This window comes from Strix uralensis, chromosome 8 (assembly GCF_047716275.1).
Source record: "Strix uralensis isolate ZFMK-TIS-50842 chromosome 8, bStrUra1, whole genome shotgun sequence".
Taxonomy (NCBI): domain Eukaryota; kingdom Metazoa; phylum Chordata; class Aves; order Strigiformes; family Strigidae; genus Strix; species Strix uralensis.
This window is the reverse complement of record NC_133979.1, coordinates 32,478,352-32,503,711: the sequence shown is the minus strand read 5'-3', so window position 1 is coordinate 32,503,711 and position 25,360 is coordinate 32,478,352. Positions and strand designations below refer to the sequence as shown.

General features: G+C 48.8%; 1 protein-coding gene across 3 annotated transcripts; it reads left to right on the top strand.

Moving 5' to 3' along the window:
• Positions 1 to 76: 76 nt before the first annotated feature.
• On the top strand, positions 77 to 24,150 carry ZBTB37 (zinc finger and BTB domain containing 37). Of its 3 annotated transcripts, XM_074877066.1 has the most exons (6): positions 77 to 198; positions 2,280 to 2,390; positions 3,622 to 3,756; positions 3,876 to 4,828; positions 6,193 to 6,292; positions 8,493 to 24,150. In XM_074877066.1, the coding sequence occupies exons 4-6, from the start codon at positions 3,906 to 3,908 to the stop codon at positions 8,979 to 8,981; spliced, it is 1,512 nt and encodes a 503-aa protein (XP_074733167.1). In that variant the 5' UTR covers positions 77 to 198; positions 2,280 to 2,390; positions 3,622 to 3,756; positions 3,876 to 3,905; the 3' UTR covers positions 8,982 to 24,150. The 3 variants fall into 3 exon arrangements, with proteins under 3 accessions (XP_074733167.1, XP_074733166.1, XP_074733168.1); XM_074877065.1 differs by lacking the exon at positions 3,622 to 3,756; XM_074877067.1 differs by lacking the exons at positions 77 to 198; positions 2,280 to 2,390 and adding an exon at positions 2,621 to 2,686 and having other exon boundaries at positions 3,630 to 3,756.
• Positions 24,151 to 25,360: the final 1,210 nt, after the last annotated feature.

Here is a 25,360-nt window from a genome sequence, read left to right as displayed (position 1 = left end):
GAGGGCGGTGCCCGGCCCCCCCCTTCGGCGTCGTGGGGGGCGTGGCCTGGCGGGGGCGTGGCGGGGGCGTGGCGCGGCGGCGGGCGGGGGAGCGATGAGCGCCGCGGCCTCACGGGCGGGAATTTTCTTCCGGGGTGCGGCCCGCTCGGGGGGTTTCGCTTCCGGGACGGTGCTGCGGGCCCTTCCCACCCCCGCCAGGTAGGTACCGGCGCGGCGCGGGCCCGGCGGGCCGGGCGGGGCGGGGCGGGGCGGGGCGGGGTGGGGCGGGGGGAGGCCCGGGCCCGCCCCGCCCGTGAGGCGCCGTCACGCCCGCGGGGGCCGGCGCAGGGGGCCGGGGAGCGCGGCCGCGCCCCGCCGCCGCCCCTCCTCCCCCCCCTCAGGGCCGCGGGGCGGGGGCCGCCGGGCCCTGCTCCCCCCCTCCGCGGGGCCTCTGCAGGCCGGGCCCGTCCCTCCCCGGAGGCCCCGCGGCCACCCCCGCCGGCCCCGGGCTCGGCCCGTCCCGCCCCCCCGGCCGGCGCTGTCCCCCGCGGGAGGGGGAGCGGTGCGTTGTCAGCCCCACGGGAGGGACGGCGTGGGCTTGGTTTCGCCCCCGGGGGGAGGGGAGGGGGGATTTCGGGCCGCCTTCTCCCCGCAGCCCCGGGTGCGGGTCGTCAGGCGCCGCTTGGCAGCTGTCAGCGCTAAAAATGAACCGTAATGGGCTCGCGGCAGGAGCCGAGGCCTGGGGTCGTCACTTCGGAGCGATTTAGTGGGGGAAAATCCAAGCACTGTTAAATTTGCTCTTTTAGCTGAGGCGGGGAAGGATGAGAGAGGCGGTATCTCTCATCTCAATTTAGAATTACTATTGTTTTCATCTTTACTAAGGTCCCATTGTAATTTGAAAGTAGTTAAGTTGACCAGTCGTGGTAAATCTCAGCCCCAAAAGCCGAGACTTTTCAGTTCCACCTCCTCTAAACAGCTTGCCAGCTTGACAGTTTTCTGACAAAGGATATATTCAGAGCGAGCATCATCTGCTGCAGATGGTGTGTCCCAGCTTTTTACGAGGGCCTGATGGATCGAGAATTTCTCCTGGTCTCAGTAGTTGCGCTTGCCTCACAGGGTGAAAGGCATTTTCAGAGATAAGTAAGTCCAAGTCTCAGCTGGCGATGCTTTAAGTTGTATTAAAAATAGGTAAGTGCCTCGGTGTGTTCTCTGTGAAGAGCGCTGCTCAGCGGGAGGTCCCGCTCATCCTGCAGGTAAAGGCTGTGATGATGAACTTGCAGTCCAGTGCCAGGAAAGACAAAAATCGAGATGTCATCGCGCTGCCGGCTGAGGTGCACAAGGTTACGATAGACCCCTTACCTGGGAGGACAGAAATCGTCTTCTGGCAAGGGTAGTTTGAACCAAAATTATAGTTTCCCCCTTGCCAGCCTCTGCCTGAGGCTGTCCCCAAAGTGGATCATAAAATGCCGCTTCCTCGATACTGAGGTGAATGAAGCTACGGGAGCCCTTTTCTCCTGCCATCAGCGGCACACACGTTTTTCCCTGCCTTTGGAGCAGAAGGTCACAAATAGTTTCTCAGGCTCCCCTGGGAGCAGCTGACTTCTGAGCAGGGCCGTACACAGCCATGCTCAGCAGTTAAGGCCTGATTTTTATTTTTTCCCTTTCTGTGCATCCCGAGCTGACCCCTGAGAAACAAAGGGTCGGCCTCTGCCCCGGCCTCGCCTCCCTGCGCTGCCGACCTGGGCGCTCGCTGCCTCGACGGGGCTGTTTGTCCCCCGCAAAGGATGCCTGCCCAGCCTTCCTTAAGAGAATGCTTTGGGGTTTACCGCTTTAGAAACTGGTGGTTTGGGAAGATGATGGATGAGATTACAGGCTCCCCAATCCTGTAAACGTTTGCACGTGCTTGATTTCGACTGTGTGAGTGTTCCTGCCCGTGTGAGACGTGAGACAGCTCATTTGAGGAAGAACCTGCCTGTGTTTAAATGCTGCACAGTTAGTGCCAAAGATACCAGCCCCTTAAGAAAGGAAATGACTTATTCAGGTTATTTGCACTTCCATTCTTTATTTTAATGACCATCGGTACAACACAAACGCTGAGCAGACAGCAGGGGAAAGATCAATTTGATAAGATTCACTGTTTCTCTGTGGTTTGGGGTGGGACGTCATGTAATGGTTAGCTAATCCTGCTGCTGTATCCTCCAGCAAAACAAAGAAGGACAGAGCTTGATGTTCTCAGTTGTGCTCGGGAGAACCCAATTACCCCATGCTACCTTTTTTCTTTTTCTTTTTTCCTTCTAAAGGGGAAGGGGGCAAAAAGCTTCAGACCTTCTTACTACATCAAAAGAAAAAAGGAAAACAAGAAGACACCACCCCCGGTTCCTCCCCTTTGCATGTTACTCGTAACGATACAGGTAAGACGTCAGATTCTCTGTTTCACTTTGTTTTGCACGTTTGAAGTTCTGCTCTTAACGTTGTATTGACGCAGACCTGTGCGCTATAGTTCCTTGGGTTTTGTGGGTTTTACTGCTTTCTTCTAAACGCAGGGGAAGGGGAGAAGAAGTCTTAAGACATGACGCTGTTTAAACTGCACCTTGTGCAGTTGTGTGCCCCCCTGACCTCACCTACCCCGGAGACACGCAGCCATCCGGCCATGCAGCAATCTCTTTGCACGACTTCACAAGATTGACAGGCTGTCCTGCAGCTTCAGGTTTAGTAACATATTTTGCCAAGTTTGCACAAAGTCTGCTTGGGCATATGAACATGCACTATCCTGCAGCGTTCATAAATTAAAAAAAGAAAGGCTTTCAAAGGCACACGTGCTTTCCTGTGTGCTAGTCCCTTCGATTCTGAGATTTCTTGGAGTAAGCACTGTGAACCTCGGTATTCCCGGCCTGCCTGAGATTGTTTTGATATCTGCAGCACTCTGCTTAATCAACACTTCAGATGCCATCCAGCTTGGAAGCTGTTCCTGCCACGAGTGGTGGTCTTTAATAAACTCGTTTACTTTCCCCCCCCTTTTTTTTTCTTTTTGGGCGAGTTTACATCTAATTTTGGATCATTCTGAATTTTTACCATATATGGTCAGGGCTCCTTTTCAAACTTTGCCAAAATGAAATGTGATGATTATAGAAAAATGAATTATGGAAGGGAAACTAGGAGAGCTAGTTTGTTAATCCCCATTGTTCATAAGTTGTCTTTTGCTGTACGCAGTATCTCAAACTACACAAACACTGGCTTCTTTTCCCAGGGAGTCCCTTGTGCCCAGTGGACAGTCTGATAAGTTGGTGTTTAGAACTGAATTCTGTTCATTTTCTTTCACCGTGCTGTTACATATTTTCTGCCGTGTGTCAGAAACGCCACGTATGATGAATATCTTGGCTTTAACGAGGTACTTAAGGTGCCTTGAGGGCAAATGTTTGCAGGGTCAGCTTTCAAAAAGTCTCTCAGGAGGATTTAGGTCCCGGTGTCTCCTTCCTGATTCCTGCTCTACAAAGGAGGGATAACAATATTACTTTCCCTTTTCAAAGTGATTAGAAGGTACCAGTGCTAAGTATTTTAATCCATTATGCAATCAGTTGCCTATTTTTAGTACCTGAACCATTTTTAATGTTCTTTTTACAATGCAAATGTGCTTTTATTGAGGCTGACAGAATGAACTGTTTCAAGCATTTAAGCCACAGGGACCTATCGGGGACTGGTTTAACATAATTCTTGTGAAAGGTGGTGTACAGCACGTAAAGATCAGAGAACTGCTGCGAGGCGCTTGTGAATTAAACGGTGAGAGATTTCTCTAAAAATCCCAGTATTTCAAACTGCCTGAAAGTCGGTGAAAAATGTTTTAAATGCAAATGACAGACTAGCTCTGCTAACAATGGTATTTTTTTCCCCCTTTCCAGTAGGGTCGTGCACCTGCAACTGGGACAGCCATGGAGAAGAGTGGGAACATTCAGCTGGAGATTCCTGACTTCAGTAACTCTGTCCTGAGCCACCTGAATCAGTTACGCATGCAGGGTCGCCTGTGTGACATCGTGGTCAACGTGCAGGGGCAAGCTTTCCGCGCTCACAAGGTGGTGCTGGCTGCCAGCTCGCCCTACTTCCGCGACCACATGTCCTTGAACGAAATGAGCACCGTTTCCATTTCTGTCATCAAGAACCCTTCTGTTTTCGAGCAGCTCCTTTCCTTTTGTTACACCGGTAGGATTTGTCTGCAGCTGGCTGACATCATCAGTTACCTAACGGCTGCCAGTTTCTTGCAGATGCAGCACATCATAGACAAATGCACGCAGATTCTCGAGGGAATTCATTTCAAAATTAACGTGGCAGAGGTGGAAGCGGAATTGAGCCAGACCAGGACAAAGCATCAGGAGAGGCCACCGGAGTCTCACCGGGTGACGCCAAACCTAAACCGTTCTCTGAGCCCGCGTCACAACACCCTGAAGGGGAGTCGCCTGGGCCAGGTCAGCACAGTGCTGGACATCCGGGAGCTCAGCCCCCCCGAGGAGTCTACCAGCCCCCAGATAATTGAGCAGAGTTCGGACGTGGAAAGCAGGGAGCCCATACTACGGATTAACAGAGCGGGACAGTGGTACGTTGAGACGGGAATGGGAGACCGCGGGGGACGGAACGATGACGACGTCCGGGTGCTGGGAGGAGTACGCATTAAAACGGAGAACCTGGAGGAGTGGCTCGGGGCAGAGCATCAGCCATCGGGAGAAGATGGGAGCAGCGCCGAGGAGGTCACGGCTATGGTGATCGACACCACGGGCCACGGGTCGATGGGCCAAGAGGCTTACGCGTTAGGGTCCTCCGGGGCCAAAGTGGTCAGGCCAACCAGCAGCGAGATCGACAGGTGAGTTGAACTTAATTACTGACCTTGGCTGCAAGAGGAGATTGCGCAAGGTTTTCACTTGGCTGGGTTGGTCGCTTTGGAATGCTTCCCCCTTCTACTTCCTGTGGCCATCTTAAGCACAAGCGCTGAAGGAATTTTCTTCCCGCTGTTAGGAAGTGTATCCAGTTGGGGTTGTAGTATTTTGGCCGGGTAGTGCTCAGACCAGGATCTCCAGGTACAGGCTAGCTTGGGAAATTAGTTATTAGCACTTAGAGGTGCTTAGGTTGGAGTCTCTACTTCTCGGTGTTTCAACTGAGGTGGGATTTTTGTCTAAAGATGTTCAGTTCAGCCTCAGTAGATACCAGGCTCAGCACACGAGGTCACATACACTGTGTGTTACGCAAAGTGTCATTGCAGTGATGCCTTCTGGCCTGAAAATCTGGTGGTGGTTCTGTCTGAGAAGCAAGCCGGTCACCAGCTGTAGGTCAAGAGGAAATTTTCTTCCCGGTGGTGCAGGACAGCGGTGGGTCGTGGGTTCACATCTGAAGCAGTTGAAGTGGGGAGCCCATCGGCCTCCGCTGTTGTTTTGATGTATCTGAAAGAGCAGAAAGCCTTTACTGAAATAGGTGGTGAAATCTGCTGTGTTTTGATTCTCCATCCATCTGCTTCCCCTCCACTCCAGCATTTTCTTTCTCGCCCTTAACTCAGACCAAAGAACGGAGCTGATAAAGGGCAGATCTGTTGCGTTTGGGGGGAGGTTGTATTTGTGGGGTTTCCCTTCACATCTGCCTCTCTTCTAGCTCAATCCCTCTGGTCCCATGGGGGCACAGCTACCTGGAAGCAATGGGTATTCTGTCCCTTGTAGCTTAATAAATCAATCCGTGGGAATGATATTGAGCTGGCCCTTGGGAGAGTGGTCCTTTCCCGGATCTCTTCCACGGATCAACTAGCCTTGAGCATCTCTTTTTGTGCTCAATATCCACTGCTTCCCACCTGGAGTCTATCACATCACTTCTGTTTCACACTTGCAAAGGAGAGGAGGGTGAGGGTGGTGAATGAGAGGTGCCCTTAGAGAAAGGGTTTCTTCTCCTGTCGTACAGTTCCTGAGTCACTGGGCCCATATCAGTTTACCAGCGATAGCAACCGAAAAGCTCTCTGTTACTGAACTGGAAGCCAAACGACTCAGTTTTATTTTTCAGATGTTAAGACTGAAACCACAGACTTGGTTTTTCCTTTATACTTGCGCTGTTCCGCCTCCTGTGTGTTAGCTGGTGAGGATGAAGAGATGCTATACAGGTGCCTCTATTGCTCACCTGTTGTTCTAAACACCATAGTGACCTGATCCCCATTAAAAACTCCGTTTACACTCTTCCCCCACCCCACAGATTTAGCCCTTCTGGCAGCATGGTTGCTGTGACTGAGCGGTACAGATCAAAAAGCGAGTCTCCCGGGCGGATGGATGAGCCCAAGCAGCCCAGTTCCCAGGTAGGCAGACCAAGAAGTTTGCAAGTAAATGTTGGCATTGAAGGTGAAGGGGACTATGTTGTGATGAAGTGTATAATATTTTATATTTGCAAGCAATACTGTGTGTGAAACAAGGACCTTTTACTGTTGCAAAGGGTTTAGTTGCTGACACTGAGAATGTATGCCACCGGTGTATGATTTTAAACTGATTTGGCCAGATACCTGGAAAACACGAGGAGTTTTTCTTGTTGTCTGAAGGCATAAATATCAACCCTCGTTCTGGGCAGGCCACCAACTCCTGAGGAGAAACCTCCAGAGTTGGATCTGCCCTGAAACACTGGCAGCGAATGCCTGAGCTGAGGGAGGAGGTGTTAGCTGGCTTCTGTGGAAGACTGAGGGGTGACAACAGCTGAACCTTTCCACGCTAGTGCCAAAACCATTCCAACAAACCCTCCAGGCACTACACCAGTAAACCTTTAGGGCGGAGTGTCAGAGGGCTGTGGATTTGTACAGAGGTCTCTGTCTCATCCCCAAGGGACTGTCGCATAGCAGAATTGGCAACGTAAAGTAGCTCTGAATTTGCTTTCTTGGGATACGGGCACAATTTTGGGGTAGGAGGGAGAGACGTGCAGAAATGCAGGAGGGCAGTGGGCTATAGGGTGCAGAGAAGTGGGACACGGTGCTAATACCTGTGCCTGATCATTCTGATCCAATTTTTTTTGTTGCATACAGTCAGTATCGCAGCGCCACTGTAGTGCAAGTGTATCACCCAGCACTCTGTAGAATGACTCTTGTGTGCCTGGCAGATAAGTAATGTGTCGGTGCATAACCAGATGACTTTGCTGGAGGCAGGTGAGGAGTTACCAGGTTGCTTTGCCCTTGAGTAAGACCAAGTGAAGCAAGGGGAAAAAAAATCACAATTGCTGTCTGTTAACTTTGTAATACACTTCGATAAAACAAAAGATACCTTTTTGTTCCTATTTTACCGAAGCTTTGTTTTGTGTCCTCAGAATACATCTAGAAAATTTCAGGTCAAACTAACCCTCCAGGGCAAATGTGACATCCAAAGCAATTTTAGTTCTACGTACAGAAAAGCTGCTATTATTTCTCCATTCTGAGATGGCCTCAAATGTAAAACCACAGGCCACCACGCACACGGGGAAGTATCGTCACCTTCCACTCTTCTGCTATTGCCATATCGATGCTAAAAATACTCTGCCCGCGGTCCCTGCGCAGTGGCACTGGTAGAGTGGAAAGAGAGTGCCATAGCTCTGTGCATCTCCTGAGCAGCTCACCAGTGCCTGTACAGCAGCACCTGCGTGCGCAGCCCTGGTTGCCAGAGGAGAGGCCCTCCTGCTGTTATGCTGGTCGCTTGTCCGCGTTTGGCATCGGCGGGAAACTCTGTAAGACTCAGGAGTGCAAATACTGCATCCTCCAGCACGGAGGCATTCGGGAGACTGTTTGTGCTCGTTCTCACCACGATAGCCAGAAGTGCCTGTCCTAGAGCCCGAGCTTGCGGTTCAGGGTTACCCTTGGCTCTTTGTCTTTCTGGCTTCAGAAAATAACAAGGAGCCAGCTAGTCCTCACTGTGTGACTGGGGCCAGGCGTGCTAGCTCTCTGGGCTGCAGATCCTCCCCTGCAACGCTGCAGGGCTGGGCTGGGTTACACAGGCATTTAGGCAAACGTGATTCATTACGAAAACAAATCCTGAATGACACCTGCATAAATACCTGCGTAAAATGACACCTGAAGAGTTTCAGATACGATTTGTAGTCTATTCCACCTTTGTTTTACTGCAAGCTCATCAGTTGGCTTCTTTTTTTAACCTTTAGTAAGCAAACCAGAATGTGGAATACAGTATTGTAATCAAACTGGCCCAAGTTTAAAAAAAGTAACATGTATTGACACGTTTGATCCAGAACTCAATCGGTGGCTAAGTGCCCTCCTGACAAGGGCTGTCTGTTCTTCCCTGGATCTAGCAAATGACTTGGCAGAAGAGGCTGCCATAGCAGAGGTTTCTAATTGATTGCTCATTTGTCTTCAGCCCCAAGGCTCCAGTTAAGCGCTTAAATGTGTGCTTGAGGTTGAAGACATTAATGCTGCTGATTTCGAGGTTTGGCACATGCTTCAGTGCTTTACTGGCTGGACTGGGGCCTGATGTTCTTTCCTGCCATTTGTTTTAGGCTGCTTGTTACTGAAATCTCCATTGCTTCCTTCGCAGGGGGAGGAGTCGGCCATGCTTGGAGTGAGCGGTTATGTGGAATATCTCCGGGAGCAGGAGGTTTCGGAGCGCTGGTTCCGGTACAACCCACGGCTCACTTGTATTTACTGCGCCAAATCCTTCAACCAGAAAGGCAGCCTGGACCGGCACATGCGTCTCCACATGGGCATCACGCCTTTTGTCTGCCGCATGTGTGGGAAGAAGTACACCCGCAAGGATCAGCTGGAGTATCACATCCGCAAGCACACAGGCAACAAGCCCTTTCATTGCCACGTCTGCGGCAAAAGCTTCCCTTTCCAGGCCATCCTCAACCAGCACTTTCGCAAGAACCACCCTGGCTGTATGCCTCTGGAGGGGCCTCACAGCATCTCCCCCGAGACCACCGTCACGTCTCGGGGGCAGGCGGAGGAGGAATCTCCTCCACAGGAGGAGGCTGTTGCTGTGGGGGAGACGGCACAGGGATCTGTGTCCACGACTGGGCCAGATTGAGACACGGCTGCAGAGTCTGGGGAGAAAGGACCGTCTTCCCATTTTTGGCTCTAAAGAGTCAGCACCAACCTGGCAGGCTGGTACTGTAATTAGTGCAATGCCACCACTGGACAGAAAGAAGCTCCCAAGATGTTGCCAAAAGAAGAAATATCTTTCTCTCTCTCTTCTCTCTCTCTCTCTCTCACACACCCCCCCACACACATGTAGAGTGTTAAAAGTTTTTCTCCCTTATTCCTCCTCCTCTTGGAGAAAAACAAAACAACTGTGTCAATCAACTTCTTATTCAGGGATCAACAGGATTTTACATTTTTTTAATGTTCCGTAGTGATCTGGGACGAGCGGTCATTTGTATTCCTCAACAGCGTTTTTTGGCCCGGCAGCTGGGCCCCGCCGGCCGTCAGCCGTGCAGAGGCGGTGACCCAGCGCGCGGGGCTGCTCCTCACCATATCTGCTGGTCCAGCTCATGGGAGAGCAGGGGCGAGGGGCCGTTGCCTTTCTCCCTTCCCCAGGTAGTTGCCACGTTAAAGAAAACACAAAGACTGTCCTGGTGGAACCTGCCTTGCCCCGAGTCTATTTATCCCTGTCTTATTTTTGGTGTGTCTCTTTTTACATTTTTACTTAAACTATTATTTTAGGGCTTTTGGCTTGCCCGTTCCAGGCGTGCGGCCTCAATGCCCCTTGTTAAAAGCGGGCACGGCTAGAAAGCGGCGTTCTAGAGGTCAGCAAAATTTGAAGCGCTTCGGCTACTGAAAGTGAAATTTAGCAGCTGTGAGGTTTGCATTAGACTCCGATGCGTTGGGAGAAGGGTTGCAGGGGTCTTTCGGAGGAGGTTGTCCTTCGCTGTTGCTGATCTGGAGAGCTCAGAGCACATCCTGACCGGTGTGCTGCCGTGCTTTGGGTGTTGCCGAGCGTTAGGAAGAGTTTTTCTGGACTGGCCGAATTGCGGAGTTAGAGGCTGGCTACCAAAGTCGTCCTTCACCCCTGCTCCCCCCTTGACACGCACTTGATCTTTTATAACAGCAATATGGTATACTGAAATACTATCGTCCCAGCCGAGCAATCGTGGGTGGTTGCTTTTAAACGTGTTTCTACAAACTAGTTTGATAACTTTTTTATCAATGAAATGCAAAAAGAAAAGAAAACCCTACTTTATTTCCTCATAACGGTTCAGGAAACTTAGAAGTGAATGGTTCCTAGAGCAATCACGACTCTGTCCCCTTGCATGGACTTAAACTTTTGTATTCTAAGCAGCTCTGATGTTTAGAGCAAGTTAAGCAAACCCAGAGAGACATGCCTGCGTTGTGTATTGTAGGTGTTTGCACGTGCTTACGTGTTTCATAAACGGAAAAGCATGGGACAGGTAGATAAGTGCAAATATCTTGACATCTTTTGAAGAAGTCTTTTAAAAAATATGCAATACTTTAAGAGTTTTCTCTGGTTCTGATGCCGAGTTGTTCATGATGGAGGGGGAGAATGAACGACAGGTTGCGCAGATTGGGTTTGGGAGAGGACGTTTGGTTGAAGGAGTTCTCATGAGGATGTGTAACGTGTACAATAAGGAAGGATGAAGTTCTGATCCTTAGGGCAATGGGAGGAACGAGGAGACATCGAAAAAGAAATGCACTTCATCTTGCTTTGGCAAAGCGAGCCAGGCGAGCGGTTGGAGCGTGGGCTTGGCACGCAGGAGACTTGCCAAGTGAAAATAAAGCTTGCCCCGCAGTCTGACTGCACAATTTTGGGCACATGGAAACATCTCCAGCCCTCGCTTTTTCCACCTGCAAATTGGGACTCGGGATCATTTTCCTCCCCCTTTAGAGGGGGGAATATGGAGAAGGTGATGTGTTCTTGCCTCACTTTATATATTTTTCTCTTTGATAAGTGAGGGGTCTCACTGTTCCTCCCATGTCTCTCTCAAAAAGCAGATGTGGCTCTAACGGTTTTGGGGGGGGGGAGGAAGGGAAGGGCTTGGTGCCGGGATCGTGTGTAAAGGGGATGTGCTCCTAAGAGAGGAACCTTTGCAGGTGCTCTGGGCCGGGCACCTGCAAAGTACTATTTCATTGACCATTTCAAACAGGAAAACTGATATTTCACCTCCGTTTTCCTTCTGTCCCTTCTCCCTCCTCTCCTGTCAAGAGCATCGTCACACAGTGAATGATTTTCTAAGCGGCCACCCGAGGGACCAGCCCCATTGGGTTTCCTGTCAAAGGTCAAACAGGATTGTACCGAAACAGTAAGGTTGCCAGAGGGCAGTCGCAGAAGCTGAGAGATAAGAGGGTGGCTAAGGTAGGTTTCGTTGCAATCGAGGTGCAGAGAGGAGCGGAGATGTGCAGAGTATGCTGCTTTAGTCATAGCTTTTGAAGTTACCAAAAATCGAAAAAAAAGTTAAAAACTTTGAAATCCTATCCTGTTCACACTAGAGAGCATCAAAAGTTACTTTTAGTTGCTTAAAAGATTTTTAAGTGTTTTAAAATAGAACTTTTAAAAGAATACTACCAAACTATAAAAACATAAAATTATTTATATACATATATTATATATAAATATAGTGGGAAAGTTTCCCTGCTAAGCTTGCTGTGAAGAGAAGGGTGAAGGTGCAGTAACTGCTACACAAGCAACGTTCTTCTGAAACAGATGGCAACCGATCCATCAAAGCGTAGTGATGAAGGGCTGACATAGAACGGTGAATGCCTTTATTCCCATGGCATAGCTGTGAGTTTCCTGAGCAGGTTTTTGTTTTACTGTATCGATACTGTGAACGGAGGAGCATCCTAACAGTCCAGGATGCCAGCAGCATGTCCTGTTTTGCTGATTCACTACTTTCAATTGGCCTGGTGAAAACCATGAAGTTGGTCCTTCATATTGTACTAGGCTAGTCTGAAAACAAAGCTTGTGAAAGGTTTTATTTTTATCTCTTTTATGGGTTTGTTGTTGTTTTGTTTTGTTTTTTTTTTTTTTGGTGCAGAGGTTGCCACTGTATAAACGATCATTTCTGATTGCATGCAAAAGAGCCAATATTCTTGCCCGGGCCTCGCTGAGGTGAAGTTTATAGCTTGTAGCTAGAGTCAGTATAAGGTATGGTAGTGGGAATCATTTTAATATTATTTCTGTACATTTAATGGATGTGTATGTGTATGTATGTGTGGGAATCATGGTGTCTCTAACGTTTTCTTGAACAGTGCTGAAAGCAGTTTAGGCCCATCCACACTAGAAGATGCAACCAGTTCCGAAGGAATTAAACTTTTCTTTCAGTGGTTGACTTCCTCAGTGCAGATAAGGCCGAGGTTCGAGAAAAAAGGGCTTGTAGGTCGTATACGGTATGGAAAAACCTCATGTGAATTTTCTGGCAGTGGTGTAGCTACTTGGAGCTGCTTTCCGTAGCAGAGCGATACCATCTTCCCTTGCCTCTCCACTGGCACACCGTGTAGCTCTTCACGGTTGCACCGAAGCTGTGGAGGATCGGATGCCAACTTTCCAAGTGCGAATGCTTCTGTGATGGGTTGAGGCACGGCTTTGCGTTTCCACGTCTAGCTGCAGCTTTTTCCCCTCTGCCAAAACTGTGATTTCAACTGTGATTTAAGGAGGATGTGAAGAGAACTCTGTCATATTTAATACCTCTGTATGTAACATTTCTATCCGCTTCAGAGTTAAGGCTTACTAACCCATTTGTTTGCTTGCCTCAGGCAACAGGGGGAACACACTCTATTTCTGCAGCTTTCTTGCTCGGAGGGGGAACACATTTCTTTGTTCTTTGCTGTGGCAGAGAAACCTTCCAAATGTGAAGTGTTGCAGTTATCTCCCTGAGCCTGCAGAAAGCCCTGGTGCCACGTCACAGCGGAGTGATGTGACGGTTGCCGTGGCTGTTCCCTGCTGCTGCCAGGTTCCCTGTGAATAGCTGTGAAAATAACGAGAATTGTGTTAATACTGTGCTGCTGCTTTGGGGAAAAGCTAAAACTCTTCCTCTCGGGAGGATGACCGATGTGAAGCTGGGAGAGGGAAAAAGCAGAAGGTCTTTTTGCTCTCTTGCAGTGGGAGTATGTGAAAGCAAACCGTGCTTATTTCCAGCAGCTAGATAGAGAGGGATGAGTGAGGAGGCTTTATGAAAGGTGAATTTAAAACAGGAGGCTGAGAACATGCTTAGAGCCACTTAATAAGATCCAGGGCTATCAGCCTGGTAGGAGTCAGAGCAGCCGATGCAGATGGGCAATCCCTCGCTTGTCCTCCCAGCACTGTCCGGCCATCAGGTCCAGTCCTTTGACTCACCTACATCTTCTCTACGATATTTTCAAGCTGTGATCTGTGTAATTTAACTTTGAGAAGTTTGGGTGGCTGAAGGGCAGGAAGAACAGAAAGCGTTTTGTGTCTTTGCTGCTGTTTTAAATCCAGCCGAGGTCGGTAGCGACTGACTGTTCCCATCTGACAGCTATTCAGAGCTGGAACTGCATTTGGAACAAGCTGCGGTCTTGCTGAAAAGCGTAGCGGGGCAGGCTTGGTGGGGAGGGCACGGAGCCAGGATTTCAGCCCCCTGTGAGATCAAGGTTGAAATAAATAGACAGGACAGAGCTCCCTGCTTGTCCTGCTCTTGTTTTGTGACAGCTGGGTGACTTTGTTTTCCAGGGCCGGCCACGCCTCTACACCTTAGTCATTTCACTTAAAAGTGTGATGTACCAGTTTGGTAAATGGTTCTAAGCACTCCAGTCTTTGAGCAGAGTCCTTCTGCCGCCTTTGGGTGATTCGGCACTAACGATGCATTTGCAAGAGCAGAGTTGTAGCTTTTATTTGCTGCTGACTTCATCCCTCCTGCAGAACCCAATGTATAAATAGAAAGTCAGCTGAAAAGGTGCAGTTTATTTGGGTGGAAGGTAGCTTGCGGGGTAGACCAAGTCATGCATCTTTAAAACCAACAAAAATGAGCACCCCTTAAACTTGCTATTTAAACTTTATCAAATTCTCCTCTTTGATCTGGCTTGCCAATTTATTTGTACCAGCATCAAGTGTTTCTGCAAATTAGTGACAGAAAATACTGTTCTTGCTCTACCGGAAATATTTTGGGGATGGGAGAAGTCAAGGAGCTGTAATTCAGGAAACTTCTAATTTTTGTCAAGGTCTGGGCTCTGAGTTTCCCCTGGGAACTGAGCCCACGGCCAGGACTGTGGTCAGAAAGTCTGGGGTCTTTCGAGGGAGCTGCCGCTGACTGCTGGCATTGTCTGGCCTTTGTCTGGCAATAATGATACTCTGGGAGACAAGCATTACTCCTGTCGCAGGTGAGATCCACGCACAGAGCCTTGACACCTTCAGTGGAAGGTCCTAAAGAGGAGCTAAGTATCTTTATTTTAATCATTGTCATTCAAAGGATATTTTAATATAAAATACATACATATATATGTATGTACATTTATATATATATATATATATTTGTAACCAAATAAAAGCTAGAACTATGCAAACACTACTGGCTGCTGCTTGAAACTAATGTCTACCAGAACATTTTGGAATACAGTAGATTTGGAGTAGATTTGTTGTTTTTTCTGTGTTTAAATAAAATGCAGCAGACCAAAGTTTTGCTGCAGTTAGTCTTACTAGAAACTTAGGTTATTTCTAACCTGGAACCCACTCAAGTGGGTTGTAAAATTATCTGAAGAGTCCTACCATCTCTAAAATATTTCCATCTGCCTTGGTGTTATTGCTGAAAGGCTTGCTTTTGCGAAACATAGGAAGACACAGAGGCTGGGACTAGGAGAGATTGAATGTGATGTTTGGGGTGATAGGAGAGAAGTAGAGTCAAGGAAGGACTGGGAGCATTTTCTTTTGGGCGTAGGATTGCGTTGGCTTCAAGGAATCTTCCTACTCGTGAAAATGTCCGTCGCTGGGACGGAGGCAGTGATCGAAGCGTCACTGGGCTGAATTCTGGTGCCGGTGGAGGTATCGGGAATCCTCCCGCTGAATCTGAGGGTACTGGGCTTCAGTCTGCTGGGAGAAATTTCATGCGGTTTCTACCGTTGCTGTGTGTCAGATCCGATCTTTGCTTTTAGGATTAACTACAACATACCCAACTGTAATCTTCAGTGACCTTTCACTTTTTATTCCTGGGGACTGTAGAAAATTCAGGTTTCCTATAACATTATCCTCATCCCAACTGTGAACAAGTTACTACTGCTTCTTATAATTTATTGTCTTTCTGTTCCTGAACGGCTGTGTGACCCGGCCGTTCACCAGCGCCACCTTCCAGTGCTTCGTTAGCTTTTATGCACAGGGAATTGTTGCAATGGATAAGTTGACCATGCTAGTTGGAAGAGTAGAAGCCTTTGGAGAATGACTTTTGCTTCCTCTAGCTGTCATTAGGGAGTGCACACACACATACCTGTATATACATATATATGTATACATATATAAAGTGTTTCAATATAAACGCATTTAGCATTCTTATTTAATTTATATTTTAATCCAGTTGTAAACCAAAGTATTACAGCTTGTGAAATGATGTGTCTTGGAAATAGGAGGAACCTTTTTCGATGGGAGCTCTGTCAGCTCTTTGCTGACAAAAACACGGATACAAATACGTCTTAAAAACTTGTGCTGCTGAATCCTAGAGATTTGCAGCCTTGGAAGACTTCCTGGGTAAAGTTTGGTGGTGGGGAGGCAGTGTGGGGTACCATTTTAAAACAGTTGTTGTTGTTTGTGGGTTTTTTTCTTCATCAGCATAACTTGCTATTGGAGGAATAGCTGCCAGAGCAGTACTGCGGGGCGTCTGATGGAGACGAGGCGCACGGTTAAAGCTAAGAGGGTGATGCCAGGTAGTGCAGTTTGCTTCTGGTGCCTTCTGTGCACAGAGCTGGGTTGAGGTGTGCTGTGTTCAGCTCTGGGCACCTCGCCTCGCCGAAGGGCCCTGCTGGGAGCTGCTCAGTCCGTGGTTTGCGTGAGCGTGCTGAAAGCTTCTGCTGTCGGACTTTTCCAGCAGAATCACTTTGGAGTCTCTGGCACCTCGCTGTGCCAGCTGGTCACAAAACAGGGCTTCTGCCCTGCCTCTTCAGTTGGGATGCTTTGAGGAAGCACAAGGACTTGCCTACTAGAATGCCTCGAGGAAATCCCCTGCAAGGGCAAATGAGGCAGGAATTTAGGCGTGGGTTTGCTGTATGTGCTGTAACATGGATCTGAAGTGATTCCATATGGTTCTCGGCCTGACCCCCTTCCTTATAAACGCTGGGTTTGGATGAATTTTTGTAAACAAGCATAGAAAAGACAGGACAGGCTGTCCCAGCGCTGGCACTGCTTCTGCCTGCGTCCCCTCTGGCTTGCTGTTTCTTGCTGTGGTATCTAATCAGGGTTGGAGCTGGGAGGTGTTGGTGGAGATGGAGCACAGCTGCCACCCGACCGGCTGCTCCCAGGCTTTGGCTCCTCGGTGCTGTCAGAGCGATTAAAGCCACCCACAGGGCGGGGTTCAGGGCCCTCTGAAGGCTTGGAAATTGCAGCGTTTTTCATGGTACTTAACAGTTTTGTAGGAAAAAAAGTATGTTCTGGCAATCCTAGAAGTAAAAAAGGAGAAGACAGCAAATCAGACTGTAGTCTGGCACAACTGGGAGCTAGGGAGAGGAAGCCACAAAAACAGCCACTGATGTATTTAGTGTCTAATTTATAGTTTTAGAAAACCAGCCATTGCTATTTACTGATGTCTGGAAGTGGTTGGGTTATTTTTTTTTTAGTAACATCTGTGGAGGTGCTGTCACCAATGGGAAGAAAAAATGGGTTCAGAGATAAAATCTTGCTGATTCTTCTGTGCCAGGAAGTAATTGCCTTTGCAAGGAATTAATTAGCAAATGCTAAAAACAAATTCACCTCTAACAATCTCCCACAGGCTTAGCAGTGGCTTTGCTTCCTCTTGCTCTTTTGCTATGTTTGTTTTTATGAAAAGGTAGCTCTTTCTATGGAAAATTTCCCAGGTTGATTATTAAGTAGCCTTAGTGTCAGTATGCTGCGTCCAGTGACTGCTCCGTGTTTAGTGGGTTGGTGACGATACGTAAGGCGGAGGCTTTGGGTGCAGGGGTCATGAATGCATGCTGCTGGCTGGCTTTCCCTGTAATCATTCTGACAGCTTTGGGACACTCACCAAAAAGGCTTCTTTTTGTTTTAAAGCTTTAATTCTTTTCATGGAAATGTTGAAGAATCTTAGCTCCCTCCCCGATTATTTTATGTTCTGTTTAGTTAAATTCTCATCTGGCATCAGTTTGTCATCTAAGAACAATTTCTGTAACAGCCATGAGTAGGACTATGTAGGGCTTCGCAGATCACAGAAGGTTTAAAACCTGTGGCTGTAGGAGGTGATGTCTGTAACATGGTTCTTACGCTGCCGCAGAGGTTGGGAGGGATGAGGAAGGGTCTTTGCAGAGAGCCGGTCTCTGTCGCAGTGTGGCGCGAGTCGCTGGGCTCTGCCTGCTTGCAGGGGTCTTTGAGGTTAGAGGTGCAGATGGGATTGTCTTCAGAGATTTTCCTTGTGCCTTCCCATGGCGTGTGCCCTTCAGCTCCCTGCTTTGATACCAAACAACAGACTCTGCTGCCTTCAGCTCCAAGGAACACGCTCAGCACTGAGGCTCTGTGTCGGGAGCCTGTGCGGGGAATCTTAGGAGGGGAACTGTGCACCTTCTGAACCAAAAAGTTGAACGTTTCAAAGGCTTTTGCGAATGAGGAGAGATAAACCTGCCTGTGGCAGGGTGGTGGAGTCGGCCTGGGGGTTTTGGCTATTAACATATATTCAGATCCTTGTTTTTGCAGGGTGAGATGGGCCATTTCAGAAATCTGGGCAAGGAAAAGAGGTAGCGTTTGAACCCCGCGTTCTCATTCCAGGTTTCCTCCGAGAACTGCACCAGGTATGTCGATGCCATCGATGGGGCGGAGGGGGAGCTGCGCAGCGTCGTGTTACGTGGCTGGGAGTGTGTCTGTGTTGCATCGGGGGGTGCTGGGTGCCCCGTGCTAGAGATGACCCAGGTAGATGGGCACCCGTTGAGACTAGTAGGATGGTGCAGCGTTCCCCAAAAGTGGTCTTAGCTGTGCCCATCAAACTTGCAGGGTAGCTACCCTGCTATCGGCACAATTATCCATTTAGTGCGTCATGTATGTTTGTCTTTATATAGTGACTGGCAAGCTCAGAGTTTTCTGAGGAGCTGGCGAGTAGCACAAGAGGGTGTTTCCCTGCAGACCATGGCGCAGGGAGGGAGGGAGAGTGATGTGAGACTTGTGCCCCAGCTGGAGCCCAGGCCTGTTAGCTTATCACCAAGGAGGTGACTCAGGTGATTTTCTTCTTTGCTGGAGGGAAGCTATCACGTCTGCTGGAAGAAAACCTGCATGGGGGAGCCTGGGGTAATTCTTGCTGGGAAACCAGTTACATTACTGGTTATATTCCAGCAGCAGAATAATTAACAGTATAATTATTTTTGCTAAAAAAGAAATAATGTTAATTCTAATCTGGTGACTGTGACCTGCTTACATCATCCAGCATGTGATTCACCTCACACCTCTTACAAAGCTGGTTTTATTTCCTCAATCCCTCCCTACAGGCGCAGGCTCGTTGCAGTCTGTAAACGGGAGGAGCGTGCTGCTGAGCGCTGTAAAGGATTCAGCCCTCAAAGCGACTGAAAACAGCAGCACTTCTACCATGCAGATAGTTTGCCTACATTAGCCAGAGTTTCTTTAGAGAGCCAGGGACACACATGCCATGTGGTTCTTGCCAGCCCGAGCCATTTGTTTTCGCAGGGAGGAGATCTGCGAAGTGCAAACAGAAAGAGCGAGGAAGGGAGGTTGGCTTAGCGGGGAGGAGGGAGACATCCAAAATACGAAGAGGGCTCATCTGTTTTCAGCACTGGCTGCTGGCACTGGAAACCAAGAGGAGGTGTGGGGTAGAATAGGTGAAATGACAGCAAAGCGTGATTGGGAAGGAGTGTGCGTGTGGTCTGGCACGGTGTGGGTGCCGTGGGCAGGGAAGCGCTGGGTTTAGGACCTGCATGTGTGCAGGAAACCCGGCTGCCTTGGGAGACACGCGTGCAAAGATGCCTATACCCTGTCCGACAGCGTCAGAGCTGAGCAGAGCCGGTGTTCTCCATCCTGGAGCTGTGAACGGTGGTGAGGGAAAATGAGTCAGTCCCTGGAGGAGGCAGATTTGCTGCGCGGATTTCAGAAACTCCATTGGAAGGAACTGAAGGGTGGCAAGGGTGGGCTGGAAACGGGGAGTACCAGACAGATTTCAGTGCCATTTTCTGAAGGTCAGGCTTTCTAGCATGTGTTTAAGCTGTTGAAGACTGAAGTTTGCCTTTGTTTCAGTACTGTTGCCTTTACCTATGTCATTTCTTCTATTTAAACTCAGCAGCCAAGGGGAGGGTGCAGAGAAGATGGAGCCAAACTCTTCTCAGAGGCACCCTGTGAAAGGAGGAGCAGTGGTAGGCAGAAGTTTATACAAGGGAGATTCAGGTTAGGTATTACAAGATGTTTTTTCACCATGAGTATAGCCAAACAGTGTTGGAAGAGGTTGTCCAGAGAGGCTGTGAAATCTCCATCCTGGGAGACACGCCAAACTTGACCGGGCACGACCCGGAGCGACCTGCTGGAAGTTATCCCTGCGGTGGGGGGGCAGGCAGGGCTGGACCCAAAGGCCTCCCTCCCACCCTCCCTTGTTCTGGGCTTCTCTGTCACTCCCCCGGAGTACAAAATATCGCCCCACCACTAATACAAAACAAGGGATAGAGAGTTTTATCCTACCAGTGCATTTCCAGTTACCATTTTTGTCATTTGTCGATGATTAATCCATGAACTAGCCTCTTGTCTGCCATGGTCTATGGAGAGGTCCAGCTGCTCCCCATGCACAAGTGCAGCCTCCAGGTTCCTGGATCCATTAGACTATGCCAAGCTGTATTTTTGTTACATTTTTTTTAGTATTATCATGTAAAAATGGGCAGCTTTAATGGGCTTCCTAGTTCATATCAGTTAAGCTTTTGAAACATATTCAGGTATCTTTTAAATACTGCTGTGTAAGTTCCTTGTTTAATCTGACATATTCTGATTTATATTTTACTGCAGTTATCTAAGGCAGTACTGAAAAGAAATCAGTGCATTAATTTTTGCAGACTGTCAGCTATGTTAAGCCTCCAGCTTTACTTAGTTTCTGTCAATGTACTTAACCCCTGCCCCCACAGATCTATGGTTAAATGTCTTCATTATTTTTATATTGCAGTGAAGCTTATTTATTTAAACCTTCCCATTATCTTTGCAGTCAGACCCAATACCATTGGCTACAAAACTGTGAAACTAATTAGAAATGGAAAATGAAGCAAAATTGGTTAGTTTTACTGCTGGTTGTAAAATCCAGAAAGTAGCAGCATAAAAGCAGAAAACTACAATTGAAATTACTCAGTCTGGGGTGGGGGGAGGGGTCACAAAACTACAGCTGAGAAACTCCTTGGAAATTAGTTTTAACCCGATGATGTCACTTCACTGCTTCCCCGTTTGGCCAAGTTTAAAAGCCGTTTCTTGAGACCAAGAGGTTTGTCTGGGGTCCATTTGTTCGTCTCCGTGTCTAGGGCATTGGTTTGATATGGGAGTTTGTGCTCCCGTGATGTTATTTTCTTAGAGTTTACATGTCTAAGGAAACTCTGTGGATTACTGTGAAGCTTTTATTTAATACTTCATTGCATGAGAATTGGTAACGGAACACAACTCTTGGCTTAAAGGGGCGAGGGCTGGCGGGGAGAGGACGGTGCCATTTTGTGGCGGAGGCTGGCAGCCGCGGCTCACTCTGACACAGGTGGGCAGCGCCTTTCTCCCGCTGACAGCTTTGGGTTTGCCGGGGGGGTGAAGCCTCGGCACCCCTGCGGCTGTCCCCTGCCCCCGGGGTGCCTTCAGGAGGCTGCACCCTTGCCCGAGTCAAGGCAAATTAGTCCTAAATTTGCTCCGTAAAACCACGGGGATGTTTGCTGGCAGAGGCTGTGGCCGGTGCGTGTCTTTAGAGGCGGAGGGCAGCCCAGATCTCTGATGGAGGTGTGGGGAATGATTTTCTCATGTGGTAGCTGGTTTCCTAAGCCAGGGTTATGCTGTTGGAGGAAGCAGCCCGTCGGGGTGGCGGGATGGAGAGCGGAATTTTGTCACAGCCTTTGGTAAGACTAATTCCTTTTGGCTCCTCTAAAGCACTTGCCTGGGCACAAGGCTGACGTGCGATGGCTTCCAGGGCTACCTTGTCACAGGGCAAAGTGACTGGGAGAAGTATTGTGAAGTGAAAGGGGAGTGTTGTCATTCAAATAATGCATGTTTGTTTTGTGTTCGTGTATGTAAAATTGCTGACAGTTAGAACAGGCCGAGGGGTGCGAGAGTAATCCTTCTTGGTGGCAAAACAGGGACTTTCTGAATAAGCTCTTTGAAAAGCTGAGTTAGGAAGAAAACAATATGCAGCTGTATGTTCTGTGGTAACGTATTCCTCACCTTGTGCCCCACGCTTACAGGGTGGCTTAGTGAAGGACAAGAGAAGACTGTATCAGAGGTTAGTTCACAGAAATGAAAGCAAGCTACTCAAAGTACTGCTTTTGTCTGAAAAGGGAAGGGAACGGATGCGGTTTTCCCCTAAGCCTTTGGTATCTTAAACACTAGCTGAAGCTCCCACGAGCTACGCCCCAGTTGTCTGCGAGGCTGCCCTCCTTCCCCCGGCGTCACCCCACCTTTCCTGCACAACACTGTGAATAAGACACCGGTAGCTCTTTTTAACGTTTCCATTAAAACTGCTCAGAGCATGAGATGCTGTCCTACGCTGTCACGCAGTGACGCTGTAGCAGCCGAGCTGTGGCTGGGAGCCCTGTTCAGCTGAACCCTAACCCCCAAACAGGGACACTGAGGATTGAGCACTTCCTTGCGGAGCAGCGCAAGAGTATTGTAACAAGAGTTAACAAAGTCAGTGGCTTTGTACAGCAATTTGCTAATCGAATTTGATTTCGTAATGAACTAAACTGACAATCAATTTCTAAAATATAAAAGCCTCTTAGAGGGCATAGTCAAGTATGTCTTCAACAGAAAGATTTAACTGGGATAACTTTTAATAAAGAGCACAGGATTTTTTTCCTTTTCTTTTTTTTTTTTTTGAGCAATCACTCCAGAAATTGAGTTGCGTTAAGCAGCAGAAGATTCACAGGACAGTAACTACCTCTCTCTCTCGGAGTGCTGAGGTTACCACGCTACACACTCTATCAGCAAAGCTTTCACTTCAAACAGATTTGTTTTCCTTACCTCTGGGTTTCAGAAATGCAGGTCTGCTCTGTAAAGTGACTCTATGAAAATGGCATCTGGCAGGAGCAGGGCGAAGCCCTTCGGGGTCCATCGTCCCTCTTTGCCGGCAGTTTCTCGCTGGGACCCTCGCAGGGCCGCTCTGGGGCCGCGGCAGTTGAGGGTGGATGCGTTACTTGACGTGTTCTGCCTGATAACAAACGGGCCCGTGGGCCAGAGGCTGCTGCTGCCAGAGCTGCGAGACTGCAGGCTCAGCTTCCTCCACTGGGAAATCAGTGAATGGTGTGGAAGGTAAGAGGAGGCTCCATCTCCCTCCTGCCTCCAAGGGAGCAGGCAGCAGTGAAAAAAGCAATAAAATAAAATACAAAACACTTTTATATGTTGTTCATTAGTCCGCAGATCTGACTCTGCAAATTTATATATATATATACACACACAAACACATACAGAGAGCAGATCTCTCATGTGAAAAGGTGCCATTTTTTTTTCTAAACAGAGTCCCTTTCCAAACTAGAACAGCACTTTAAATAGGTTCCTCTTAAAAAAAAAAAAAAAAAAAGAAAAAAAAAAAGAAAAAAAAAAAAAAAAGAAAAACCCTTTACTGAAGAAATGCACTTTAAATCGTAGGATGAGTATGGCTGTTGCTGGCTTTTGACACAGCTGTACAGGCAGGAGGATTCTTGTCAGCCAGAGCCCAGGAGGGAGCGACGTTGCCAGACCCTCGGCTGCCCCGGGCAGCCCCACAACTCCCGCAGCTCTACCTCCCGCTCCCGCAGCCCTCCCGGCCTGGCGCTGCCCCTGCCCACCCCGCAGACAGGAGTTCCCACCGCAACCGCAACCCTGGTTGCAGCTCAGCCGTGCTGTAGCACTAACAGGACTGCCTTGCAGCGGCCTGTTAGAATACTTTTGTAATCGGTCAAGAAAAAACCCACCCTTGCCTGTAAAGAATATTTAAACCCCATTTCTAATAGGTCAGAAATTCCAGCTGCCTACACCACAGCAGATGGCCCATGTGCCTGCACAGGGCTGAGCTTAGTTGAACAAGCAAAGCCACGACGAAGGTGTTGCTGGGGTTGTGGGTTTTTTTAATCCATGACATGGATGTGGAGCCCGAGTCAGTTCAGTATTTTATTTTTTAAATCCAAGTTTGCCTGTCCCACATTGATTCTGCTCTGAGCTGGTTTGCAGAGTAACCATTTGGAAGAAAAATTATGCTGTCACCTTCAACTGTTGACCTATAAATCAAACTTTTTAGGACAGGTGTCCTAACACTCAAAACTTCCTTTCACAGTTAAGAAATTTCCTGCTGTACTAATTATTCTCTCTTTTTTTTTTTTTTAATTAATTTTATTTTTGGTTGCAATCCTTATTTCAAGGGAAAAAAAAAAAAAAAAAAGTCAGTGTTCACACTAGTCTGCAGTAGGTTGAAGTGTGATCCTCTGCGTGTAACTTGTGGATATGAGACTGTTCTTCAATGATTTTACAAGCTGTTCCCAAGCTGGTTCTCCACCGTCGCTTTCCTTTTCCCCTTCCAGTGGGAGCTGGCCGACAGAAACTCTTTGGGGGGGCCACCGGCTCTGTGGCCACTGGCGGACGGGGATGGCCAGTGCTGCTGGAGGGGGGGGCAGGCAGGGGCAGTAAGAGAACCAGAGAGGGGAAAGGGGGGAATCAAACCAAGGTAGAGGGGACTGTACGATTGCATTGAAAGCAGTTTAGCAAAAAGCGCTCTCGTTGGACAGCTTTAAGAACAATGTGAATGAAAACTTAGCAACTTGGGTAGGAATCTTTGAAAATTCTATAAATGTATACTTGAAATTCTGTTTGTATTAAAAAAAAATAAATCGCATTTTCTTCTTTCTTTTAACACTGTGTAAAAGAACATTATGCATGTGAGTGGTTTGAGAATTAAATGGTTTAATACTCAGATCCTCGTCTGTGTCTGATCTGACATCAGTTTTCTCTTTGCTGCCTGTTTCAAACCAGCCGTGGTGCGAGAGCCTGGTCCCTGCCCTGAGCTTGGCAACAGGGGAGAGGCTGGGCAGGGCCAGGCTGCTGTTCCTGGCCCCTTAGATGACTTCTGGCTCTTTTAAAAAAAAAAAAAAAAAAAATGAGCTTTACCTCACCAATTCTGCAGGCTCAGCCCTTTTCAGCCTTCAGCCCCTGTCCCTGCTGTGGCACAGCAGCTTTCCCAGCTGCCCAACACAGGGAAAAGCACTTTGGTTTGGTGCCCTGCGAGGGAGACACGGGCATGGCCTTGGCCCTCCTCCATCACCGGCCGCCAGCTCCACGGCCCGGAGCACAACCGCGGAGCGGGAGGTCACAGGAGGCAGCTCTACGTGTCCGGAGCTGCACAAGGAGGGAGCGAGCAGAAGGGAGGATCCAGCACAAACAGCCCCAGCAGTGACTGCCGGAGTAGGCCGGGGAGAGGAAGAGCTGCTTTCTGAACTCGTAGTGATGTCCAGAACGCTCCCCCTCTTCTCCCAGAGCCCCAGCTTCTGCATCACGCACTCAGCTGCTTCCTGAGCTGTTGCAGCACAGAACAGGTAAGTGCTTTACAGGTCTCGTAGGTGGGATGCGGACCGATCGCTACAGCTGCATGGTAACAACAGCAGAGGTGACTCTCGTATCCAAACCACCCACCGCTTCCAACACACACACAGACCCTCAAACCTTCCTACTGCGGGACAGGAGAGTCCTGCAAAACCCCAGACTGCTTCCAAAACCAGAGGCAGAGTGACGAAACATCTTTTCACACCAGCTCATGCGCAGACCAGCACAGCTGAGCTCACTCCCTCGTGGCCCGGCTTGCCATGGCAGTTGCTGCTGAGAGGAAGCCTTAACAAGGGCAGATGTTACACTGGTTCTACAAAACCCCGAGTAAACTGCACACTGGGGAGTGCCGGCCGCGGGTGTTCTGGCAGCTGCCTGCACACAATGTCTGCAATGTGTACAACGGAACGGGACAGGGCTTGCTGCCCTTTTTGTTTTAAACAGCTGAAATCACCACATCTGGAAGACAACCCTGTGAGGGGTCCTACAGCAGCACGGCCACCCTGCGTGGAGCAGAGGTCAGGTCACACTGTGGCCTGGCAGCAGGCCAGGACACCTCAAGCTCTAGGAGTAAACTTGCAGGT

Coding starts and splice junctions, on each gene's coding strand:
- ZBTB37 (XM_074877065.1), top strand. CDS start 3,906: ATGGAGAAGAGTGGGAACATTCAGCTGGAGATTCCTGACTTCAGTAAC. Junction 4,829..6,192: donor ACCAGCAGCGAGATCGACAG/GTGAGTTGAACT, acceptor CCCACCCCACAG/ATTTAGCCCTTCTGGCAGCA. Junction 6,293..8,492: donor CCAAGCAGCCCAGTTCCCAG/GTAGGCAGACCA, acceptor CTTCCTTCGCAG/GGGGAGGAGTCGGCCATGCT.